We start from the raw sequence: 22,994 nt of genomic DNA on the forward strand, positions 1-22,994 counted from the left end.
TCCAGAACTACATGTTTATGCTTTCTGAATGTTACTGAAATAGGTGGAATCTATTAATAGTGCACTTATTTAGGTTTTGAAATTTAGTATCAAATACTAAATAACTGACTTCTGAAGTTGTTCCTTTTCACGGAAATTTAATTATAATTGATTTTGGAGATTATTTTCCCTTCTGGGTCTATAGGGTTTAAATTCTGCAGACATCAAGGACTGATAGATGAGGAGGCAGCCACACAGGGAATCACAACATTAAGCTACAGATACCACAGACATAGGCCTTGCCCTTAAAGCACACAACGATGAGCAAAACATGGATGATACCAAAGAATTTATTGTAAATGTAGTGGCAAATACATTCAGAATAATCATCATTAAAAAGGAACTAGAAAATTACACATATTTAAAGTATGTGCTTTTTTCCCCACCACCTTTAAGTTAATGGCTAGTACCAACATTTTAAGTAATGAAATACTTAATGTGATGATCCATTTTCAGATAATTTCATGACTGTATCTTCATCTTAATTTTTAAAGCAGTTGACCATGAATTTCAGCGTCAATTATTCTCTGTTTTTATCAATTCCGTAATGATCTGTAGAATCTTGTCATCTGAGTGGAAGAAAAAAAAATGCCACGAATAAATGCAACATTGTCTGATTTTCCAATGTATATACATGTAAATAAGAAGTATACGTCACTAATATTTTTTACATTAGAATACAGAATTAACACCAGTAATAAATCTAGAGACGCCTATAAATATTTTTTGCCCCACATAGATTTTAATTATTGCTGTAGGTTATGCCATACCTACTTTGACAAAAGTTAACATTTTGAAAAAAGATAACATTTGTATAGGCTAAACCCCAAAGAGATAATATGACGTGAACTGTTACTTCTTTATAAGGAATTATAAATTTTATTCTATAAAAATTCCTTGAAGAAAGTAAGTTTCTCAACTTTTTCACTTGGCTGAAATATACTGAAGGCTCTACTGACTATTCAGTGTTCTTCAGAGTATGGCAGAATTTCCAAAGTATAAGCAAGGAAGGAAGAAATAACTGTTATCAGTTTCTCCATGTTTAGTCCAAAGGAAACAAAAAATTCTAACAGGGAAGTGCTCTTGGAGAGGTGTCAATGGGGAAGTGACAGACCACTCTACACAACAAAGGAATCAAATACCAATTAATTTGACAAACAGAGCAACCAAGGCTGCATTATTTGCTAAAGGGGTTTTGTTAACAACTGCTTCTACTTAATAGTTACTCTGAAATTGTGACTTCCTAAGGACCTCATAACCACTCTTTAGAAAGTTACAATTATCAGGGCTGCAAAACTGAAATTCTACATTTACATCAGATACTCAGAAAAAGGTGTGGCTTTCAATGGTTGCAATGGTTACAGTGGCATTAAAAACAACAAAAAAGTGGGAGGGAGAGGAAAAAGACAGGTCATTTGTTTGAAGTTGGAACAATGGCAGGTCTAGAAAGAACATTTTTCTTTTTTATTTTTTAAGAGATGGAGTCTCACTCTCGCCTAGGCTGTAGTGCAGTGGTGTGATCATAGCTCACTGCAGCTCTGAACTCCTGGGCTCAAGCAATCTTCCCATCTCAGCCCTCTGAGTAACTGGGATTACAGGTGCAAGCCACCATACCTGGCTCCAAGAACCATGACTTTTAAATTGAGGAAGAGACAGTAAAAGAAAGTATGAGAGTAAGTTCAGTTACTTCTTTTTCAAATGTTTGGCATTCTACCAACTTTTTGTTATAAACCCAAGAGAGAGCACTAACATACTTCTTCCTTCCTCGCAAGTCAAGGTATACACTACACCCAATGGTAAGTTCTGCTCTCTCTCTTATGGCAAAGGGAACACTGATATCATTTCAAAAATCATTTTGCTTAATTAAAAGCTGAGGTTCAACCTATACTTTATAAAATGTAATTCTTTCTTATTGCCAAAGTTGTGATGCACAAAGCCCCCTGAGAAAAGAGCCCATATGTCTTAATATGTTAAGACCTGATCTGCTTCCAGCAATATAGGAAAATTAATACATTTTAATGCTTATGCATTCATATTTAGTTATACAAAAAAACCCACAAGAGTATGAGGTTTCAGGGTAGCAGAACTAGATCAGGAGCTCCCCCAACTTGCCTGACTTGAGAATAAACTGGGGATAATTTTGAGAATAAACTGGGGATACTTTGTTCAGTACAATCATACTGAAGTCATTGATCAATTCTTAACATTAAAAGGACAACCAAATTTAAGTGCTTCCTGATGTGATGCAATGGGGAGAATACAGCACCAACTAGAAAGTATTATTTTTCTCAAAACTTATTCTAATCATACCTCCAAATATAACTACCAGTTTATAGGAAATACAGGAACATGTTAAAGCATGAGTATGTAACTAACCAAATATTAAATGTGGGATATGCTACCAGAAAAACAACTCAGTTTATTAAAAATAGTTAACTGCATTTAAAAAGGGGATAGCCTTAGAGGGGAAATGTTACAGAATAAAAGATTTTAAAAATAATACAGCCACAGACCTCTCCCATAGAGATCAGTATGTCTAGGGTAGGTCTTTGGACCTTGTATTCTTTGCAACTGCCAGGATGATTCTGATGATTTGGCAAGTTTGAGAAACACTTCACGGGGCAAACTGCAAACTCAAGTATGTCCATTGCAGATCTCTCTCTTATTTTTTGATACGGGGTCTTGCTCTGTCACCCAGACCGGAGTGCAGATACTCGCCTCAGTCTCCCAAGTAGCTGAGACAACAGGTACATGCCACTAGGCCTGGCTAATTTTTTTTAAAATTGTTTGTACAGATGACACCTCCCTATGTTACCCAGGCTGGTCTTCAAGTGATCCTCCTGCCTCAGCCTCCCAAAGTGGTGGGATTACAGGCAGGCATCACCATGCCTGACTCATTTCAGATTTCTGTTGAAGAAAAATGTGTTTATTTTATACGGAGAAATAGCTCTGCATTTGAAAGAAACACACGGTGGAAAAATCATGCTGAAACAAACCTAACAGAAAGTCCCTAAATCATATACACACACACAAATACATATATGGGTATGTGTATACATACATATATTTCTTAGAGACAGAGTCTCTCTATGTTGTCTAGGCTGGACTTTAACTCCTGAGCTCAAGCTATCTTCCCACCTCAGCCTTCTGGGTAGCTGGGACTACAGGCATATGACACCATGCTTGGCTTATTATTTTTTTAAATAGTAGCTATGTTACCAGTTTACTAAAATGCTAATAAGTAGCAAAGTTTACTATGCTCAGTTTTATTAACCTTTTTTTCTATGAAATGGCTAGAAGTTTAGAAATGAAGTTTAAGAGACAGGAGTAAACTAAATCTTAAGAGGATAATTAGGTTGTGAATAATCACTAATTGAGTTTGATGGAATTCGGCATAAAATAGATGGAATTTTTTACAACTTCAGTATGCTTTAGTATACTCCAATGTTACAAAAAAATAATTTCTAGAATATTTCAGATTTTCTCTTAGAAAGTTTTTTTTTTGGCCGGGCGCGGTGGCTCACGCCTGTAATCCCAGCACTTTGGGAGGCCGAGGCGGGCGGATCACGAGGTCAGGAGATCGAGACCATCCTGGCTAACACGGTGAAACCCCGTCTCTACTAAAAATGCAAAAAATTAGCCGGGCGAGGCGGCGGGCGCCTGTAGTCCCAGCTACTCGGGAGGCTGAGGCAGGAGAATGGCGTGAACCCGGGAGGCGGAGCTTGCAGTGAGCCGAGATCGCGCCATTGCACTCCAGCCTGGGCGACTAAGCGAGACTCTGTCTCAAAAAAAAAAATAAAAATAAAAAAAAAAAGAAAGTTTTTTTTTTTTTTTTGAGATGGAGTTTTGCTCTTGTCGCCCAGGCTGGAGTGCAATGGCATGATCTTGGTGCTCACTGCAACCTATGCCTCTCAGGTTCAAGTGATTCTTGTGCCTCAGCCTCCCGAGTAGCTGGGATTACAGGCACCCGCCACCATACCCGGCTAATTTTGTATTTTTAGTAGAGACAGGGTTTCACCATGTTGGCCAGGCTGGTCTCAAACTCCTGACTTCAGGTGATCCACCTGCCTTGGCCTCTCAAAAGTGCTGGGATTATGGGCGTGAGCCACCATGCCTGTCCTCTTAAGAAAGTTTTTCCACACATTAATACATAGGTATGTGTACCTATGTATATACATACATACATACATCCATGTTTTGCTCATCGTTGTGTGCTTTAAGGGCAAGGCCTATGTCTGTGGTATCTGTAGCTTAATGTTGTGATTCCCTGTGTAGCTGCCTCATCCTCTATCAGTCCTTGATATCTGCAGAATTTAAACCCTATAGACCCAAAAGGGAAAATAATCTCCAAAACCAATTATAATTAAATATGTACCTATGTATACACATACATACATAGGTACACATACACTTTTGTGTATACTGTCTTTCACTTACATTATAAGCAAACACTTACTTTCAAGGGACATCTTTGGATTTTCAAGCTTTTTTCTTAAAACAGAATCAATGAGAACTCTCAGCTGCTTGAAAATGACAGCTATCTTTACAGGGGCCTGTTAAGAGGAGATGAAAAAAATGGACAAAGTCAATCCAGGGGAGTGTGAGTGTGTTTAAGTAAATCGAGGCAAGCATATATTACAATGCCTTAGCACATCTTGCTTTTAATGGAAAACACAGTGGGAAAAATACAAATTATTTCTGCTAGCTAGGCATGCAAACCTCTCAATTTCCTTATTAAATCTGGTAACTCTTCCCAAAATAAGGCAACTATTATTCCAATAATTGTTTTCTTCTCTATTTATATCAACTCTGTGGAAGTTAAGACTACAGTTTTGGGGAGATAACTTTTTTTTTTTTTTTTTGAGATGGAGTCTGTGTCGCCCAGGCTGAAGCGCAGTGGCGCAATCTCGCCTCACTGCAACCTTCACCTCCCAGGTTCAAGCGATTCTCCTGCCTCAGCCTCCCAAGTAGCTGGGATTACAGGTGCGCACCATAATGACTGGCTAATTTTTTGTATTTTTAGTAGAGACAGGGTTTCACCATGTTGGTCAGGCTGGTCTCTAACTCCTGACCTCATGATCCACCTGCCTCTGCCTCCCAAAGTGCTGGGATTACAGGCATGAGCCACGGCACCTGGCCTGGGGTGGGAAATTTTTTTAAACAGCTTTATTGAGATATAACTTACCCTAAAAATTCACTCATTTTCACTAATTTCAATAGCTTTCAGTAAATTAATAGAGTTGTGCAACCATCATAATCCAGTTATAAAACATTTTCACCACCCCAATTTCTTTGCACAAAGTGCATATAATTGTACAGCTGCACTTAAAATTCACCTCTCCAGTCCTAGACAAACGGCTGTCATAGAATAACCTAACAATGTAACAGGTTTGTTTAGTTTAAGCTGGTCAATCTTGATGGGAGTACAGAGAAACAGATAAACTTATTGTTAGAAATAAGCATAGGTTGGTCTGATTTTTCCAGAGAAGAATTCAACAGTATGAAATAAACTATAAATCTGTTTGATCTTTTTATTCCTTTTTATTCCACAATGTAGTGGAATGAGAATAAATTTGGGAATCAAATAGTCCTAGATTTGAATCTTGCTCTTTCAGTAATAATCCATGTAAATCTTGGGAAAATTATTTAATTTCTCACTGTGTTTAAGTGTCTCTATCTATATAAAAGAAACTATAGAAATTACTTAACAAGGCTGTTAGGCTATTAATTTGGGAAAATCCATATAAAGTTAACTACTGAAGTACCCAACATAGAAAGCTAGGATTGTTATTAATAATAAATAGAATTTGTTATACCAATATAATTTGATTTTCAAATTTAACAGATTTAAAACCACAGAGGCAAGATAAAATAAGCAATTCTACTTAACTCATATTATAAGAAGACATTATGCAGACTCCAATAAAATTTTAAAAATGTACCTCAATGGTACTGAAGTTGAACATTTTTAATAATCAATAAAATCAGTTGTACTATGTACCTGAAAATAGATCCAGCCATCAATAGAAAGAAGACGTTCTCGGTGTTGAACTTCTATATCACCACCAAAAAGTAAAACTGGAAAAGGGGTTATTAGGGTAGTTTCTCTCAAATACACTCTGGCATACCTTATCTACATGGGAAAAAGGAGGGGAAATAATTTCAAAATATAAAAATAGAAGGAAGTCATTTATCTTTTTCAAATAAGCATTTTTCTACAATTTATTATTCTACATTTTAAGCCAAGAGTATCTGTAAAGCTACATTTTCATTATGTGCATAATTTATCAATTTTATAGTAATTACTATTACCACCTGTGCATTTATACTATAAAAAGGCATTGTAAATATTATTGCTAAGGCTGAGTTAGACGTTGAACATAAAGGAAACTAGGTACAAGCAATTTTATAATGCTAATGATATTAAATAATTAATGTTAAAATGATGATTAACTTTCAGTTTCTGGTTTCTAGACCAATATTCAGCTACGGGCGTCAATCAGTAATTTCTCATGTTTTACATTTAAGTTTGATAAATGTTGAGAGTTATTCAAGCCAGTGCTTGAAATTATGGATCTTTGTTATTTTAAAGGTCAAGAAACAAAACGGAGGCACTCTTTGTAAAGGGAGAAGAATTATGTTTCAATTTTTTATGTTCTCTTTTCTTCTCATACTGCCTTAAAAATGTATAAATGAGACAGGTAACAAAAACCCAAAATATGAAGAGAAAATGCCATCTTAACCTTCACCATATGTTAAAAAATAAGAAAATGGAGTGGTCATGCAGCTCCAATTTAAAAGGCTGTTTTTGTTGTAATCTATAAATATTTGTTATTAAATTATCTTAGGTGATACTTGACCGAAACTGTTGCAAATCATCCACAGTTCTACTACACCATTCAATATTCCCCTTATTTGGAAACAGCACATACAACTTGTCTTTTATCCCCTTCTGAGACAGCACCTTTTAATGAAATACTCAGGAGATTGACACATTATCAACCAACATCAATTTGCTATTACTGTCTTTATTCCAAGTAGAAAAGATGATGGGCAGAGTAGAAACCTTACTAATTTTTTTTTGAAGAGAAAATAAGCATTCTTTTGTTTGAAAAGCTATGTGCATCTTGATTTCAAATATTAACAAAAATGAATAGCTCAATTTGAGAACCAAATAAAATACCTGTTAGGGCATCCTAACTTGTTATGAATGACTTGTAGAATAATGCTCTGAATACTGGAATTTAGGAATGAGTACTTCACCTTCTCCTGGTATAAGAGCCATCCATGAGTTTGCAAATCTCTGTTTACTGAGGATGGGTGTACTTGTGCTTTGCCTTGGGCCGTCTCCACAATGCAAGCCAATTTTTCTGTAACATCCACTGACTTTGTATAGATTATCTTCCCCACATTGTCATACAGTCCAGCCACCAGTACAGCTTTAAGAAGGGCAATTTCTTGGAATGAGAGGGTCTGTGAGGCTCTGTTTCCTTCCCAGCTGGTAGAAGTTGTGGAAGATGAAAATCCTGCTGCCTTAACCAGCTTTATTAACTCCTGCTTTACATCCTAGATTGGTTTATGTTAAAAACAGAAATAAATTGATTAGAGAAATTTCCAAACAACATTGTAATTTATATTACTGCTTCCTATAAAAATTGACAGGATGCTAATGATTATTTAGCTAACTATAGCCCAAATTACCTTAAGGAAGAAAAAAAGATACTGGAAAGTCAACTAGAAACAGCTATTCTCTTCACCCTAAGACTTTAGATGTCTCAAAACATAAAAATGTATAAAATTTGAGAGCAAGAAAAATGTGTCTAAACACATTTTCATTCGCTACATTTACTTCCATAGTAGCTCTCCTTTTTCTCTGGAGATTTTTACTTAATGAGGATGGTCAGCATTGAGAAAGAACTGACAGAAATCTTGATTCTAGATTGCAAGTACTTCTTCATTTGTTTCCGGAAATCTATCTTAATTTCTCAAAGAACTTTGAAAAAGTTTATTAATGGCAACTTCATTTAATCTAAAATTGTTGCCTAAAATATTTTTCTACCTTTAATATGTGCTGATCAGCAAAACTAGCACAGGAAGGATGGGCAGTTTTTCAAAGTACACAGGATACAAGCAATTAAAAGGTGATGTTTACCTTTAGGATATCCTTTATGTTTTTAAGTTTGGGGCTTAAGGGACTTTCATTCTTGGGGAGAAAAGACCAAACAGACAGCTGCCATAACACCACAGGGTTAGTGAAGACATCTAAAACTTTGTAGTCCCAGGGAGGTGAAGAAAAGGCTCACAGAAGAAAGGGGATGGAAAGCAATTTGAAGGTCGGGAGAAGTAGAGAGGAGATAAAGGAAAAGGGGCTAAATTGAAGAAATAGCCCCCTCTGGGCTAACTGATTGGGATTTCTACATGTTCCCAGTCAGGTGGCCCAGAGGGGGCTATTTCTTCAATTTAGCTCTTGATGTGCTTCATGTGCTTCGAGAAGGACAAAGTTCATTCCACTTAGAGAAGTCTCTGCTGTCATCCTAGCAGTTTTTTTTTTTTAATCACAAAAAATAGTGTGTCAAATATGGGAAAAAACCTTTACTTTTTAAAATATTAGTATAGAATAGGGGGATTATGTGAGAGATACATTATTGTCTGAATACTTTTATAGCATATCTGGGCCAAGCGAGGTGGCTCACACCTGTAATCCTTCCTAGCACTTTGGGAGGCTGAGATGGGAGGATCGCTTGAGACCAGGAATTCAAAACCAGCCTGGTCAACACAGCAAGACCCCATCTATTTAAAAACAAAAACAAAAACTTTTATAGCCTATCTGTATTAAACATTATTTCCTTTTACATACGTATCAATAAAAATAAAAAGACAGTATTTGTGGGGGAGCCCTGCTTTTCACATTCACCTGTCTTTACATTTTGACTACACTTCTACTCTCTCTCCTCCCAGAAATAAATTTGTTCCTGAATAGCAACCTAATAGGCTAAACCATCAGTTTCCCTTCCTAAGAACAGACTGATAAAGTTGATCACAACCAGTCACTAAGTATTGATGCTTTGAATGCCTTTTCATAACTAGCCATCCCAGGCTGTAGCTAAATAGCTGGCCAATATTTAGGGACATATAATAGAATTTCACGAAGAGGAATCAGGGCTCTTTGGAAACACGACTGATTCCGCCTGGAGCGTAAAATACACTAGAGAAGCTTTCCATACCAAAAGCAAGGGAGCCATCAAAGATTGCTAAGATTATATGAAAAGGACTCAGCAGCCAACCCAAAGGGGCTCTCACTTCCTAAAGAGGGGACAATTTGAGTATTAAAAAATTAACTGTAGAGAACTGAAACACATCAAATATATTTAAATCAAGAAGTTCGTAACAATTTTTTAAAAAAACAAGATTCACTGATTACTTGTGGAGATGCTTAGGAATCAACTCATTATGAAAACTGCTAGGTAAAAGGAAACAAGCATTTATCCTAATTTTCTTGTATAAACTGTACCTCAGGGTATTCAAATATTTAAGGAAAAAGTAGTTCTTTATGAAATAATTCTAGCTAACAAGTAGAACTATAATACCATCATTTGCAACCCTAATGAAACAATAGGTCTGAGTGTTATCAATGGCTTCTAAAAGCATTGCATGAAAAGCCAGTGGGGAATTTTGTAATGGATGAATCTAGCTGGCTCCATTGATGTATCTTAATGTTACGAAAAGGGAGATGACTCTGAAAAAAAAGAAAAAAAAAAAAAGATGAACTTGAATTGGATTAAATTCTTTCGATATAACACCCATTTATAGGAAATACAGGACACAGAAGAATATGTTAAATAATACCACAAGGATATAATCAGCCTTATCCAGACCCTAATGAAACAATAGGTCTGAGTGTTATCAATGGCTGCTAAAAACCTTACATGAAAAGCCAGTGGGGAATTTTGTAATGGATGAATCTAGCTGGCCCCACTGATATGTCTTAATGTTACCAAAAAGGAGATGGCTCCGAAAAAAAGAAAAAAGAAAAAAAAACAAAGATGAACCTGAATTGGATTAAACTCTCAACACCCATTTATAGGAAATACAGGACACAGAAGAATATGTTAAATAATACCACAAGGATACAATCAGCCATATCCAGAATGCAGGAAACTCTACAGGACAATGTATCTGGTTTCTTCAAAAAATAAATGGCAAATAGGAAAAAACTGAGAAAGGGGTGACGATAGGTTAAGAGACTTTATTAAAAAACATATCAACCAAATTTAAAGTGTGGGCCTTGTTTGGATCATCCTTTGAACTAGCTGTAAAAAAAAAGCCAGTAATGAGGTAACTGAGGATATTTAAACACTGTCTGTATATCTGATGGTATTAAGGAATTGGGTGTTTTTAGGTGTGATAATGTTTAAAAAAAATCTGATACCTTGGATATGCTTCAAAATCTAGAGGGCAGATAGTAGAATAAAAGGAGTACAAGTATATTGACCACAGGTTGATAATTATGAAAGTGGGAAATGGGTATATGAAAGTTCATTATGTCCATACAATTTGATGTATGTTTGAAATTTTCCGTAATTAAAGAAAAATAACCACATTTCAGAGTTGAGAAGAAATATAGATTAATCTCCTTTCAACTTGCTTGTGTTTTTTTTCTTTTCTTTTTTTTGAGACGGAGTCTCGCTCTGCCGCCCAGATTGGAGTGCAGTGGCACGATCTCGGCTCATTGCAACCTCTGTCTCCTGGGTGCAAGCAATTCTCTGCCTCAGCCTCCCAAGTATCTGGGATTACAGGCGCCCACAAGCACACCTGGCTAATTTTTGTATTTGTAGTAGAGATGGGGTTTCACCATCTTGGCCAGGCTGGTCTTGAACTCCTGACCTCATGATCCACCCCCCTCGGCCTCCCAAAGTGCTAGATTACAGGCATGAGCCACTGTGCCCAGGCCTTGTGTTTTTTGTTTTTGTTTTTTTTTTTTTCAGACAGAGTTTTGCTCTTGTTGCCCAGGCTGGAGTGCAATGGTGTGATCTTGGATCACTGCAACCTCCATCTCCTTGGTTCAAGTGATTCTTGTGCCTCAGCCTCCGGAGTACTGGGATTACAGGCATGCGCCACCACACCTGGCTAATTTTGTATTTTTAGTAGAGACAGGGTTACTCCATGCTGGTCAGGCTGGTTTCGAACTCCCAATCTCAGGTGATTCACCCACCTCCACCTCCCAAAGTGCTGGGATTACAGGTGTGAGTTACCACGCCCAGCCCATTTTTTTTTTTTTTTTTTTTTAAGTGAAAAACTGAGACTTCTAATTCCCAAGATAGTGTTTATGAAATCGTGTTGCATCTTTTCTTTTCTTTTTTAAAAGAGATAGGGTCTCACTCTGTTACTCAGGGTACAGTGGTACAATTGAAACTCACTGCAACCTTGAACTCCTGGGCTCAAGCAATCCTCCCACCTCAGCCTCCTGAGTAGCTGGGACTACAGGCATGTGCTACCATGCCCATTTCATTTTTTTATTTTTGGTAGAGACACATTCTCACTATGTTGCTCAGGCTGGTCTCAAACTCCTGGCCTGAAGCCATCTTCCTGCTTCAGCCTCCCAAAGCACTGGGATTACAGGCATGAGCCAGTCTTTTTGATCATTTCTTGAACATACTATGATTATTATTATTATTGGTTTTTTTTTTGAGACAGAATCTCGCTCTGTCACCCAGGCTAGAGTGCAGTGGTGCGATCTGGGCTCACTGCAAGCTCCGCCTCCCGGTTCATCCCATTCTCCTGCCTCAGCCTCCTGAGTAGCTGAGACTACAGGTGCCTGCCACCACGCCAATTTTTTTTTTTTGTAATTTTACTAGAGACGGGGTTTCACCGTGTTAGCCAGGATGGTCTCAATCTCCTGACCTCGTGATATGCCTGCCTCGGCCTCCCAAAGTGCTGGGATTACAGGTGTGAGCCACTGCACCCAGCCATACTATGATTATTAAATACTATTTTAAATCACTGTGTAATACATACAAGTTACTTGCTGGAAGAAAGAAGTCAAGTACAATCACACATGTACTAATTCAACAAATGTTTTATTAAGCCCTTACTATGTGACAAGTATTTTCCTAGGCATTCTTTTTTCCAAAATAAACTTATAGTTACCCATGACTCTGAGTGAGAGATCCATATTAAGAATTACCTCTAGGGTTAACAGTGATGTTCTATTGAGAAAGTTCCTCCGGCAATATGTGATTTCAGAACGATAACCTCCTTCTTGTCGTGCTTTCTTCCATCTAGATAAATAAAATGTCAATTAATGAATAAAGGTCACCATGTTCTCTTTCCAAACTCTTTTTCAGAGCTAATAACCAAAGTAAGATTTAATTAAATTATAATTTAAAAAGGGGAGGGATCTTGCTTGTAGCAGCTACCAATTGTATATAAGAATATTAACTTATTAACAGATATGTTAACAATATTAACAGATATTTTCTGTTTATGTTTAACAGTAAATTATTAAGTTACTTTAAATGAGTTAATATACATATAATACCAAATATATTATTCTTAAGTTTTAAGAAGGATTATAAAACACATGACTCTCTAACATAATTATACCTTGACAGATGAAATAACTAAAAATAAATTTAAACCTCAGATGTACAATTTTAATGAGTCAAAGGTAATTTTTTTAAGTAAATAACCTCACGTAATTGGCTTATTGATAACGGCCAGATTATGTTTTTACCCTAGATAAGCATTGTAGATTGTCAGGTGGTCTGAATCCGCCATGGCCAAAGCTGATTTTGCAAGATCTGCTTCATCTTTTCGACCAATTGGTGTGGTAAAAGGAGACTTCTCTGTCATAACTGCAGCTAGTGTTGCCTATCCATAAATGACAAAACAATTTATCATTAAAGAGCTATACAGTGAAAGTTAACTTATAAAAGAAAGCAAATCATAAAACAATCACCCTTTAAGTTGCCTGTTTATTTTCAATACTTTTATTATGTTCTACTATAGCTAATTTTTATTTTCATTTTAAAGTTATTTTTTGTTCCATTTTAAGGAATTTCAAAAATACATCCCTTTACTTTTATACCCTTTCTGTGAGGTAAGGAGGCAATTATCACCACAATCAGAGGAAAAAAACTGAACATTTATATAAATGATTTACAGTCTGTCATACAGTTAGAGGCAATCTGGGAATCCTAACTCAGTTATCTTGTCTCCAAGACTGCCAAATTTCCACTCTTAGTCTGCCATGATCTTTAAAAATAATTTGGACATAACAATCCATTTGTTGTTGTAGGTTTTCAGATAAACTATCATGGAAGAGGTTATTTTTTGAACTTCACAAAATTCTGGTGAATATCTATTTCGAATACTAAACAGAGAGAGACTACAGTAATAAGTCACATTTTCTTCATTTTGTTTTTATTTCTGGATTTTTTTACAGACAGGGTCTTGTTCTGTTGCCCAGCCTGGGGTGCAGTGGCCCAATCACAGCTCACTGCCCCCTCCTACTCCGGGGCTCTAGCAATCCTCCCACCTCAGCCTCCTGAATAGCTGGGTCTACAGGGGTACACCACCATGCCTGGCCAATTTTTTTAATCTTAATTTTTTTTGCAGAATCAGGGTCTCACTATGTTGCCCAGGCTTCCATTCTGTTTTTAAATAGCCTTTATTGGTAATCCCAGAAAGGGCCATAGCTTGATAAAGTTGGAAAGTTGGAATGGCACAGTAAGCATATGCGTCCAGAGACTCAGACAGATTTGAATTTGTTAATTCTGAGATAATTTGAGAAAAGAGAACTCTGCTAATTATTGGCTCAAAGAGAGAGCCCAAAAAAGGAAAGAAAAAAAGTTTTTAATTTTACCTTTCAGTCGCTAGTGTTCAAAGCTTCCTAAGAATCATCCACTACATATTCCATTAAATATTTCAAGCAGGTTGAAAACAAAAGTTTAGACAAGTCAAAATCACTCACAAAATAGTACCTACAGTACACTTAAGTAAATGGATGAACAGATTTTCAAGTATATAAATATAAAAACTTAAATATTATATTAAAATATTCTTATATTAATATAAACCTGGCCAACATGATGAAACCCCATCTCTACTAAAAATACAAAAATTAGCCAGGTGTGGTGGCACGTGCCTGTAATCCCAGCTACTTGGGAGGCTGAGGCATGAATTGCTTGAACCCCGGAGGCGGAGATTGCAGTCAGCCTAGATTGCACCACTGCTCTCCAGCCTGGGCGACAGTGCCAGACCCTGTCTCAAAAAAAAAAAAAAATTCTTATCAGCATTCAGGCCCTCTCGGTTTTATTGTTAGTACAGACATTCTATTTAGTTTAAAAAAATTTTTGGCTGGGCGCGGTGGCTCAAGCCTGTAATCCCAGCACTTTGGGAGGCCGAGACGGGCGGATCACGAGGTCAGGAGATCAAGACCATCCTGGCTAACACGGTGAAACCCCGTCTCTACTAAAAAATACAAAAAACTAGCCAGGCGAAGTGGCAGGCGCCTGTAGTCCCAGCTACTCGGGAGGCTGAGCCAGGAGAATGGCTAAACCCGGGAGGCGGAGCTTGCAGTGAGCTGAGATCTGGCCACTGCACTCCAGCCTGGGTGACAGAGCGAGACTCCGTCTCAAAAAAAAAAACAAAAAAAAAATTTTTAATTAACAATTGTTTCCAAACTTGTAATTTCCTGGTCAAAGGATATTTAAAGTGAAGAAGCAGCAGCACTGTTTGACTTACCACTGGGTCAAGGCAGCCAAATATGGCACCAAAAATAAGCATCTTGCCAATCTTGACATTCACAGGTAAAGCTGCAAGGTGTTGGCCCAACGGAGTCAGTTTAGGGTCATTTAATTCACAAGCTCCAATTTTTCGGAGCAAATTCATTGCATTGCTGATCACTTGGAGCTGAGGAGGATCTAAGGCTTTGGAGAGGAAATCTTCAGGAGAACCAAGATTACATTTCTGCAGATTAAAAAAGTAATAAAATTGGTATGAAATCAAAGAATTAACACTACCCAATGAGATGGTACTGGAACTAAATTTGACTTCAGTAAAATTTTGAGCAAAGAGAGTAAAATGTGTAAGTAGGGCTATCCTGTTATTTTTTTTTTATAATGGGGGCAGAGGAGTTGGGGGGAAGAGTATATAAGCGTTTGTGTGTGGGGGGGTGGGGAGGGAATAAGGATTAGATTTTCCACTCCACATTTTTAGTTTCTTAATTCCGGATTTTGATAGAGTCAAAAATCTAAGAACTGAAGGATATTATAGATCTTTCAGTCAAAGAAGACCTTTGTTTAGGTCAGGGTTTCTTGATCTCAGTACTACTGATATTTTGGGCTGGATAATTCTTTGTTCTAGGGAGCTGCCCTGTAAACTGTCAGATGTTTAGGAGCATCCCAGATCTCTACCTACTAGATACCATTTACCCTCCCTGTCCAATTATGACAACCAAAAATATCTCCTGACATTGCCCAATGTCCCCTGGTAGGCAACAGTGCCCCCAGTTGAGAACTACTAGTCTAGGTTATGAGGCTGATAATCTATAAAGTGTAAGTGTCTGGCAAAACCAAAACACAGTGGATTTACTTATAATAAGATGGATAGGCCGGGCGCGGTGGCTCAAGCCTGTAATCCCAGCACTTTGGGAGGCCGAGACGGGTGGATCACGAGGTCAGGAGATCGAGACCATCCTGGCTAATACGGTGAAACCCCGTCTCTACTAAAAAAAAATACAAAAAACTAGCCGGGCGCGGTGGCGGGCGCCTGTAGTCCCAACTACTTGGGAGGCTGAGGCAGGAGAATGGCGTGAACCCGGGAGGCGGAGCTTGCAGTGAGCTGAGATCCGGCCACTGCACTCCAGCCTGGGCGGCAGAGCGAGACTCCGTCTCAAAAAAAAAAAAAAAAAAAAAAAGATGGATAAGGGCATATATTAAATAAGAGTAAAAAAGTTGAAAATCTAAAGCAATATAAGGTAAGTTTAGGTGTTCATTTTTTTCTTTTCTAGAAAGGGGTGAAGGACAAAATTCATCTGAGTTCCCTTGAGATTACCATAATATGAAGGCATAATTCCTCCAAAGGTACACGTAAGATTTCAGGAACAGAATACTCCATAAAGCCTTCAAATCTGAAAAATAAAGAAATACTAAATACATACTATCAGAAATGGCACACAGTACTGGTTTATGTGTTTTACATTTCCAGTGCTATGCCATACCTTTCTCTTGTGTACATTCGGAAACAGAAGCCATCTCTGACCCGCCCAGCTCTTCCCTGGCGCTGCAGAGCACTGGCTTTACTGACAAACGTCTCGACCAAAGAACTCATCTGACTGCTTTCATGGTACCTGAAGAAATGTTTTAGGAGAGAATATGCAGATAATTGACTTAAGTCAAAATTGGAAAAAGCTGGATTTGACTGTTACAACTAAGTTAAATATAAGCTTAAAAAGTCCATTATTTGGACCAATAATTCTCAAATTATGCTTCATATTTAAATAATTTAGTAAACATTGCATACTAAATACACTACAAATTAAAAGTCTGGGAAAAGAAAAAAAACTTCTTTAACTTATCCCTTCTCATACTAACCTGATCATAGAATCTTTTAAAAAGTTAGTAGAATATCTATTAATTAAGGAACGAGAATTATTTGACATATTTTGAGAAGTGTTACTGTGAGCACTACAATTCAACATACTGTTCACGATACAGTTAAACCCTGAAAACATTTTCTCTAGAGGTACAATTCAAAGAATCAAGAATCTACTTTTTATTGAATAGCGGTACTCTCTTGCAAATATTGCTATGGTTTCCTAAAACAGGGGATAGTGTATGTAGGTTACAGTAGACTACTAAAGGTGGTCTGTCCTATTTATGCAATATAAACATTATTTATACAGTAGTAATCTTTTTGTTGACGATTCAGTTACAGTAACCTATTAGGTTCCAGTTACTGAACTAGGCACTTTCAGTTATGAAATTTTCATTTTGACTGGGTGAGGTGGCTCACGCCTGTAATACCAGCACTTTGGGAGGCCGAGGAGGGCAGACTGCCTGAGGTCAGGAGTTCAAGACCAGCCTGGCCAACATGGTGAAACCTGTCTCTACTAAAAATACAAAAAAATTAGCCGAGTATGGTGGCATGCGCCTGTAATCCCAGCTACTCAGAAGGCAGAGATGGGAACTACTTGAAACAGGGAGGTGGAGGCTGCAGTGAGATTGTGCCACTGCACTCCAGCCTGGGTGTCAGAGCAAGACTCCATCTCAAAAAATAAAATAAAATAAAAATTTTTCATTTTACCCATTTGCAAATGAGGAAACTGATGATTAGAGAGGTTATATGTTATGTTACTTGCTCAAGGGATTTAAATTCAGCTCTTACTCCAAAAGCCATGTTTCTTTTCCAAATTACACAAAGAATGTTTTTTGTTAAACAATTTATTTTACAAATAAAAAATCTATAAAAATTTATGTTTTAAAAATTTTTCTCAGTACTTTTTAAAAGTCGCACTATACTGGCATTACTTATGGGAAAACCCATGACATGAAATTCTGACATTTACTTTCAGATATTTTAAAGTTTCTTACAGTTTCTCTAAGGTTTTTGCTTTGGACAGAACTAGGACATTTAGGATTTTCGCTATATAATTTTAGGATTTCTCCCAAGAATTCAAGAGCCTCAGCCTCTTTCCAGGTTAAAAATGTTTTGATTTGGGAAATTTAAACTTACTTATTTTCTTTTGTTCTTCCAGTATCAATTACAAATACAACATCTGGAATAGTGATACCCGTCTCTGCAATATTTGTTGCTAAAACAATCTGAAAAAAAACAAAAAGCTTAAAACATTTAGACTACTTTCATTAATATATCATTATTTATATTAGTTTGAGCTGATGAAATTTAAAAACTGAATTTCAATTTCAGTCACAAAAATTTACAATCTATTTGCTATTACTATGTAATTTTAATTTACTCTGGTTTTGTCAGCTTAGCTTACTAATTAGACCAAATCTAAAATACAGATTTTTTAGTCCAACAAAAATACCACTCCCCTAATTCTAGTCAATCATCTTAAAAACGACATAAGTAGGGCTGGGCGCAGTGCCTCACACCTGTAATCCCAGTACTTTGGGAGGCCAAGGCGGGAGGATCACCTGTGGTCAGGAGTTTGAGACCAGCCTGGCCAACCTGGCAAAACCCTGTCTCTACTAAAAATACAAAAATTAGCCAGGCTTGGTGGCAGGTGCCTGTAATCAGCTACTCAGGAGGCTGAGGCAGGAGAATCACTTGAACCCGGGAGGAGGAGGTTGCAGTGAGCTGAGATTGTGCCATTGCACTCCAGCCTGGGCAACAAGGCTGGAGTGTTGTTTTGAAACTCCGTCTCAAAACAAAAAAAACATAAGTAGAACGGGAAACTGGGTAGAGATTGAAGACAGCTGAGCACAGCCCTTCACTATTATTAGGGAAAAAAAAATCACATTAATGAGAAGAACTAGGTTGTTGTCCTGGCTCTGTTACTTATTAGCTTTGTGACCTACCTAATGGTTTATGTACAGGAAAAATCATCAGAGAGGATCTGCCTAGAGAACAACAAGAATACTCCCAGGATTTAAATATTCAGTCTCCTTTGTGATGCCTAATATCCAATCTCCTTTGTGATGCCTTCTCGGGAAAAAGTTGTGACTTTTTTCCCTCAACAGGCAACATCCATACCATATTTTTCAACTAGCACTCTCTCAATGAAGTCTTCTCCCTTAAATAGCACATAATGTAAACATACAAATGCTTGAATTGTAACATTGGGTTCACTTCTGATGATGGTAAGGCGCAGAACACCTGGAGTTGGCAGTGCACATCAAGCACTTAATGTTAACAACTGTCTTTGATGATAAAAAGTTATACTGCATTCATAAAATACTCTCAGGTGTATCACATATAAATTTGCTGTACTAAATTTTACCTTCCTGACTCCTGGAGGAGGAAGTGTGAATGCTGCAGCTTGATCTTGGGTTGAAAGAATAGAATGCAGAGCTATCACTTTATATCTGAAAGTTAAAATCATAGTTCTTAGCAAGGGTTTCTCTTTAGAAGACACTGCAAAGAACAACAAAATTTATTTGCATATAGCAAGCAACTTTAAGATTTTTTACTATGAAAAAATTTAAACATACACAAGTGTTTACAAAATTGTACAATGAAACCTCATATACACGCATCACAGAGAATATAAACAAACTATGCAAACAGGATTAAATTTTTTTAATGTTCTTTCTAATGTTGAAGTGGCTTATATGGTTTATTACAGTAGTAATAAACTCTATTGAAACATATAGTAAACAGCTGATTAAATATATATGGCTGATAAACTGCAGTTTGGTTGGAGTTTTGCACGATTTAGCAGGTTGGCAGGAGTCACCATCTTACTTTTAAACCACAGGATTCCCTCTGCTTAATCTTATTAAGAAGATGAAGCCTGGCTGAGTGCGGTGGCTCATGCCTGTAATCCCAGCACTTTGGGAGGCTGAGATGGGTGGATCATCTAAGGTCAGGAGTTTGAGACCAGCCTGGTCAACATGGTGAAACCCCATCTCTATTAAAAATATAAAAATTAGCTGGGCGTGGTAGCATGCACCTGTAGTCCCAGCTACTTGGGGAGGCTGAGGCAGGAGAATCACTTGAACCCGGAGGTAGAGGTTACAGTAAGCTGAGATTGTGCCACTGCACTCCAGCCTGGCCAACAGAGCAAGACTCTGCCTTAAAAAAAAAAAAAAAAAAAAGAAGATGAAGGCTACAGGCAGTGGCTCACACCTTTAATCCCAGCACTTTGGTAGGCCAAGGTGAGAAGTTCGTTTGAGCCCAGGAGTTTGAGGCCAGCCTGGGCAACAGAGGGAGACCCTGTCTCTATGAAAAAAAAATTTTAAATTAGCTGGGCGTAGTAGTGCATGCCTGTGGTCCCAGCTGCTCAGGAGGCTGAGGTGGTAGGACTGCTTGAGCCCAGGAGTTTGAGGCTGAAGGTGCAATCACGCCACTACACTACAGCCTAGGCAACAGAGATAGAATCTGTCTCAAAAATAAAATAAAATGGAACAAATGCAGAACATAGTACCTAAAAATTTTTAGTAGATAACATGTTAAAATGGAAATGTTTAAACAAAAAAATCTTACTTCCCCATGGGCAATTTTAACCTTTGGTGAAAAAACTTTGAAAACTCTGATCAAAGGTTTTAATGTACCAAATATTTTCCTATTTTAAAACAACCAGGAATATAATGAAGATGTGTAGTTACCGTTCAGAATAAAATCTTCTATCATTTGATAGAAGATCATACAACTGCTGAATATGAGCAAGACCTGGTAAAAAGATCAATACTGCTCCTTCAATATTTCTGAACTGGGGACTTTTATCTGAAATTTTAAAAAGATACAATATTCAAAATAAGAAGATAAAAGGAACAGCATATAAAATATTAACAAAACATCTCAAGATAGTAGAAATGTTTTATCAAATAAAATGGAGACCCATTAGAAATAGAAATATACCTAAGTAGGCAAGAAGTTCCAAAATGAGATCCAGGTTGATTTTATGAGGATTCATGTATAGAATAGCATGCTGAGTGCGGCTGCTGTACTTCTGGTAAAATGGATTTAAATCAGCATTTGCTCCAGTCTGAACTGGGATGTATTCCTAAAAGAAATCCAACCAGAGGGAGCTGAATAAAAATATTAAGTATTTTTGTAAGACAAAGAAGGAAAAAAGGCGGTATTTGCATTCATCAAATCTATATTTTTCTCATTGTCACCATTACTATTTTGTTAAGATACAGAAAGAATATACTTAGTAGTGGCGAGAATATCAGAAAGTATCATCTCTCTCCTATAATTTAATGTCATCCAGCCCTTAGGTATAGCAAAACCTTTTTATCTTGGCATATACATACTAAAATAATTGTAGAAAAGCATATTGTAATCATGTATGCATCATTCTGTGGCAACTAAAAAGCAGCCAGGCCAAGAGAGGTCATAACTTTAATAAGTAGTTTGTACCTGGCTCATTCCTTCTACATTGTACTTTGGCTCCTGAATTCCAGTCATCTCTTTTGAAATAATTATACTTTTCTAAAGTCTTTCTTTAGTTAGTAATTTTTACCTCTGGTGTTTTAGGGGAAGATTTTACTTTTTGCTTTCTTGGTCTATCTGCTTAATAAAAATATAAAGATAACTTTAACTCTGTGTTTTCATCAAATTGGAAACATGCATGAAATATCATGGATATGACAAAAATGCTGGATCTAGTACCACTGGCTAAAATGCAGGATAACATTGTTTTTTTGATATTTGAACTTCCCAGAAAGAACTATGCCCTACACAGCTTCAGTATGTATGTATGTATGTACGTATGTATGTATGTATGTATCTATCTATCTATCTATCTATCTATCTATCTATCTATCTATCTGTCACTATCTACCTATCACCATCTTGCCTCTGCCCTGCTCCTGCCAGGACAGAGGCTAAGAAAACCAATGGCAAGGATCTAGATTTGAGACCTGCCCTATCCTGATCACCTATGGTGTTGAGATGAAGTAGAGAAAAATCACTACTATGTACTCCTCAATAACTGATCACTGTTACAAAATTGTTGTAAGAAGTTGCTTCTAACTTGTATGGTCCTTGATTTTGTATGTGTACCTAGACGGCCCAGAATAGTTTAAGAGGACAATCAAAGTATCACAAATCAAAGATTACAGTCTATGAAATAAAGATTAAAGAAACGACCTTTAAAATTCGTTCATTCTCAGATCTATTCCTCATCTATCAAATTATACTCAAATTCACTGTGTTAACCATATGATTTTGAAACTCTTGTGGCAGGTTAGGCCCTGGATATCATTATCTGATATCTTTCAAAATATTTTCTTTTTACCTGATATTTTTTTATTCCCCCTGCTTTGCTTGTAACATTAATGGTTACTTCTTCTTCCTCTTCCAGAAACTTCTGACAATATTCTGAGTCTTTCTCCAGTACAAAACCTGTTTCTTCTATTATATCTTCAAGATGAAAAACCTGCATAGAATAAGGTATATAAATGGGTGAATTCAAATTCATTTCAGTAAATATCATTTTAAAGAGAAAAAGGGGACACCACCTTTTGAATGTCACCAAACGCTAATTTAGAATATTATGAAAAAAATGTTTAGTATTATTTGGGAATGAAGACTTGGTTGACAAAGAGGGATTGTCTCTAAAGCCTCAAGACAAATTACATTATGAGATATATTTATATATATACATATAATGTGAAACAGTTAAGAGTAGATTATATTAGCTGAACTGAAAAGGTAAGAATCAAGAATTGAATATGTAAAAAGGAAGCTTCAAAGACAACCCTAAATTTGAGGGGTGGGTGAAAAAGGAGTTCCTTATTGCCAGGTAGCCACTCTTTTTTTTTTTTCTCCCTGACCATTAGATGACCAGGGAAGGGCGGCAACTCTTAATCTGAATATAATGATTTTCATGTGAAAATAGTTTTATGTTCTTTAGCCCTTAGGGCTGTCTTGAGTCAACACCCTCCTTTCTCTCCTATCCAGCCTCAGGCAAGGCAGTAACAGCCATCTGATTCTTAAGGCTGTGTCCCGCTCCTCTGTCGACTCACTGAACCTAGGAATAGTTCTGGCCTCAGACTACAAGCACCCATCTCCTAGGGAAAGAACCTGTTGGTAATGCAGTTTCTGCTTATACACACATTATAAAGAAAACTTACCTCAACAGGATAACTTCTTCCTGAAATTCTGAGAATAGGGCAGTGTGTGAAATACGTAGAAAATTTTTCGCTGTCCACAGTGGCACTCATTAGAATCAAGTGTAGATCAGAACGTTTCTGTAAAATTTCCTTCAAGATAATTAGTAGGAAGTCTGACTGGACACTTCTTTCATGAACCTAGTTTTA

At 37.0% G+C, this 22,994-nt stretch overlaps 1 protein-coding gene across 2 annotated transcripts in view; it reads right to left on the bottom strand.

Moving 5' to 3' along the window:
- Window positions 1–316: 316 nt before the first annotated feature.
- DHX29 (DExH-box helicase 29) overlaps window positions 317–22,994 on the bottom strand; it is a 54,504-nt gene continuing 31,826 nt past the window's right edge. Inside the window, exons 13-27 of one of the 2 annotated variants that reach the window (XR_003730318.2) lie at window positions 22,809–22,985; window positions 21,971–22,111; window positions 20,587–20,731; window positions 20,334–20,451; window positions 19,007–19,091; window positions 17,776–17,864; window positions 16,262–16,390; window positions 16,096–16,171; window positions 14,785–15,009; window positions 12,773–12,909; window positions 12,224–12,317; window positions 7,223–7,605; window positions 6,041–6,172; window positions 4,496–4,592; window positions 317–608 (exon numbers count right to left, since the gene is read on the bottom strand). Coding sequence is in view for 1 of the 2 variants with exons in the window: in XM_001099143.5 (XP_001099143.3) it covers window positions 556–608; window positions 4,496–4,592; window positions 6,041–6,172; window positions 7,303–7,605; window positions 12,224–12,317; window positions 12,773–12,909; window positions 14,785–15,009; window positions 16,096–16,171; window positions 16,262–16,390; window positions 17,776–17,864; window positions 19,007–19,091; window positions 20,334–20,451; window positions 20,587–20,731; window positions 21,971–22,111; window positions 22,809–22,985 (2,001 nt within the window). In the remaining variant the exon portion in view is untranslated. The remainder of the gene's footprint in view (window positions 609–4,495; window positions 4,593–6,040; window positions 6,173–7,222; window positions 7,606–12,223; window positions 12,318–12,772; window positions 12,910–14,784; window positions 15,010–16,095; window positions 16,172–16,261; window positions 16,391–17,775; window positions 17,865–19,006; window positions 19,092–20,333; window positions 20,452–20,586; window positions 20,732–21,970; window positions 22,112–22,808; window positions 22,986–22,994) is intronic. The other variant, XM_001099143.5, reaches the window with a different exon arrangement.

The sequence above is a fragment of the Macaca mulatta genome, chromosome 6 (genome assembly GCF_049350105.2).
Source record: "Macaca mulatta isolate MMU2019108-1 chromosome 6, T2T-MMU8v2.0, whole genome shotgun sequence".
Lineage (NCBI taxonomy): Eukaryota > Metazoa > Chordata > Mammalia > Primates > Cercopithecidae > Macaca > Macaca mulatta.